Source organism: Trichechus manatus, unplaced genomic scaffold (genome assembly GCF_000243295.1).
Source record: "Trichechus manatus latirostris isolate Lorelei unplaced genomic scaffold, TriManLat1.0 scaffold00050, whole genome shotgun sequence".
Lineage (NCBI taxonomy): Eukaryota > Metazoa > Chordata > Mammalia > Sirenia > Trichechidae > Trichechus > Trichechus manatus.
Window position 1 is genome coordinate 7,321,801 of NW_004443986.1, and position 2,736 is coordinate 7,324,536.

General features: G+C 50.2%; 1 protein-coding gene across 1 annotated transcript in view; it reads right to left on the reverse strand.

The window, feature by feature from the left end:
* Positions 1–1,239, reverse strand: part of SP8 (Sp8 transcription factor) — a 2,468-nt gene extending 1,229 nt beyond the window's left edge. Inside the window, exons 1-2 of the mRNA XM_023732269.1 lie at positions 1,219–1,239; positions 1–217 (exon numbers count right to left, since the gene is read on the reverse strand). The exon at positions 1–217 is cut by the window's left edge and continues 1,229 nt beyond it. Coding sequence (XP_023588037.1) covers positions 1–217; positions 1,219–1,239 — 238 coding nt within the window. The remainder of the gene's footprint in view (positions 218–1,218) is intronic.
* Positions 1,240–2,736: the final 1,497 nt, after the last annotated feature.

Here is a 2,736-nt window from a genome sequence, read left to right on the forward strand (position 1 = left end):
CGTTCCTGGAGGTCCCCGACACGCCGAAGCCGGAGAGACTGGAGCCCACGTTGCAGCTGCTGGAGGAGGACGAAGAAGAGCGTTTCCAGGGATGAAAGCCTTTGCCGAAGGAAGAAGAGCTGTCCGAGAGGGAAGAGGGAGACGGGCTGGGACTGCCAATCTTATTGCAGGTAGCAGCGAGCATGGCCAGAGGAGTCGATCCCAACCTCGGTTCTTCCTGAGAGGAGAGGAGAGGAGAAGGGGTGGGGGAGGGGAGTTAGGCAAGGGGCCGAGGGAGGAGGGAAGAGAAATGTGTATCAGTCTTCTGGTAGCCTCCAAAACGCCCCCGTTGCACCCCATCTCTCGCTGCGGCGCGCCGCCACCAACTCACCTGGCACCCCCAACAGACCCGGCGCCTGGCGGCTTCCTACTCTACGAGAGGGGACAAGTTTGGCTGCCGGCGTCAGGTTCCGGAGCAAAGCGCCGCTAAGAGGAGTCTGACAAGTATTCTCACCTAAAACAACACTCGCGTGCACACAAGGCCCCAGACACTTCGAAACAAACAAACAAGCAAAAAGTCCAGAATGGGGAGGAAGTTTCCTTTGCCAAGAAGCCTGGGAAAAGACCATTGGATTGCTTTTAAAAGCGCGTCCCCTGTAATCCAGAGAGAGTTTTGAAAATTCCGTTCTGGTCCCCAGAAACCCATCCTGGTTTGTTTCCCCCAGACCAGAAGAGGTCAAACTGTAGAGCTCCCTCGCTCTTTCGACTTTCCTTTTTATTTTCTTAAAAAAAAAAAAACAAAAAAAAAACAAAAAACCTACAATAGTAAAAACGAGACGAGTTCAACGTACCTGCAAGACAAGGCGAGCTGCGGAATTAAGGGGGAGGGGGAGAATCTGCAGTTTGCCCAAGAGGAAAAACTTGCTTTCTTTACCCCCGAAATCGTCGCATGTAAAACAGGCTGGGCGCAAGTCTCCCAGGCAGGGAGCGGCCGGGCGCTGCGAGGTGGCTGGTCTAAATGCCCTTCGAACCTTTTCCTGCGCCGAAAAAAGTGACTCTGACCCCCTCCCCCCTTTCTTTTCTCCAAACTCACTTGTATTTAAAGCAAGGAAAAAAAAAAAAAAAAGCTCTCAATAGAGAGACTGATAGCCCGTGGCCTGGCCGGGACGACTTTAACCCCCTGCGATCGGCAATAAAAGGAAACTAATTAAACCAGCAAGAGAAAATCCTGAGACTCACCCCTAGAAGTGAAGTTGCCATCACACAAAAGTGCCCTCCTCCTCTCAGAGGATCTTTTTTATATTGATAAATCAGAGGCAGTGTTTTTTTTAGAGGTGTGCAATACAATGATCAGTTCCGCCCATTCCACCACAATTGTAGCTCCCTCTCCGGCTTTGAAGTGCCGCGGAGGCGCGGCCAGCCAATCTGCGGCCTCGCCGGGCCGCGCCGCGCGCGCGCCGTGAGGTCATCGGCGCCGCCGCCGGCCGCGGGAGGGAAGGGGGAGAGGTAGAGGGAGGGGAGAGGGGCGACTGTGTGTGTTACAAAGCGGTGTGAGTGTGTGTAACAATGCATTTGTGAGCCTGAGTGACCAAGCAGGGAAGGATAGGACAGTGCAGAGACGGGGGTGGGAGGGAGGCAAGAGGGAGGAGAGGTGCGTGTGACTTTATAGCAGTGACAGTGGGGAACAGTGCAGAAAAGGGAGAGCGACAGTGTTGTGTGGACAGGGCAGTAAAACGTTAAGGCGAAATATGTGAGTGTACCGTAGTGTAACTGTATGACAAACCTGGGAAGGGAAGAGGGACAGTGCAGTAAAGTGTGTGGACGGGCGGGAGTGTGTGTGTTTGGTGTGCAAGGAGATGAAGGAATGTGAATGTGTGTGTTTGCATTTGTGAGAGAAAGAAGAGATAGATGTACGAGTGCGTGCAGTTGATGTAGGGGAGAGGAAGGCTGTGAATGTGTGTGTTTGTGTGAGAGGGAAGAAGGAGCGTGTGTGTGTGCGCGCACAACAAAGCTGGGGGTGGCGAATAGGTACAGTGTGATTTGAAGAGTGAAACTGACTGCGAAGTTGAGTGAGGCTGAGTATATAAATAATAAATATTCCCAAACGCTGTCACCGTCGCCAACTTCCTCTGGCTCCTTGTACCTAAAGTCCTGAGTGTTTTTTTCCCCCCTTAACTTCTTGGACACTGTCACCACATTTTTTTGGAAAAAAAAGAGAATTAGGAATACCTACCTTTCCCTTCCCAGCTCTCCAACCAAATGGTGGAAAGGTTGGGAGGCTGAGGGATATTTTTAGGTGTGAGTTGGGGCACGTGTGCGCCTGCGCCCACGAGTTGTTACCTAGATGCAGTGGCTTTTTTTTTTTTTTGCTGAGGCAGGAATCAGCTTTGGAAGTGCGTGTCTCACTCTAGGAGAGGGGGTGTGTTTGCCCTGTGGCGTTGAGTAAATTTCAATACAAAAAGGATTAGGTAGAGAAGGGGGTGAGAAAGCATTTTTTTTTTTTTATTTGGGTGAGAAATTAAGGAGCATTTTATGGAATTTAGGAGAATTTTTCATAGGAAACCCCACTGCCTCTGAGAAAAAAAAATCAGGATTTGATTGAAATCTGTGACTTCTGTTTTTCTAAGAGTAGACACAAGCTTTTGACTAATCTTAGACCACACTTACCCAGGCATCTGTGTCTAATGGCATTTGGGCCAGAGATCTATGAGTGTGTGTACATGTTAATAGAAATACTCAGTTAGAATTCGGTGGGTT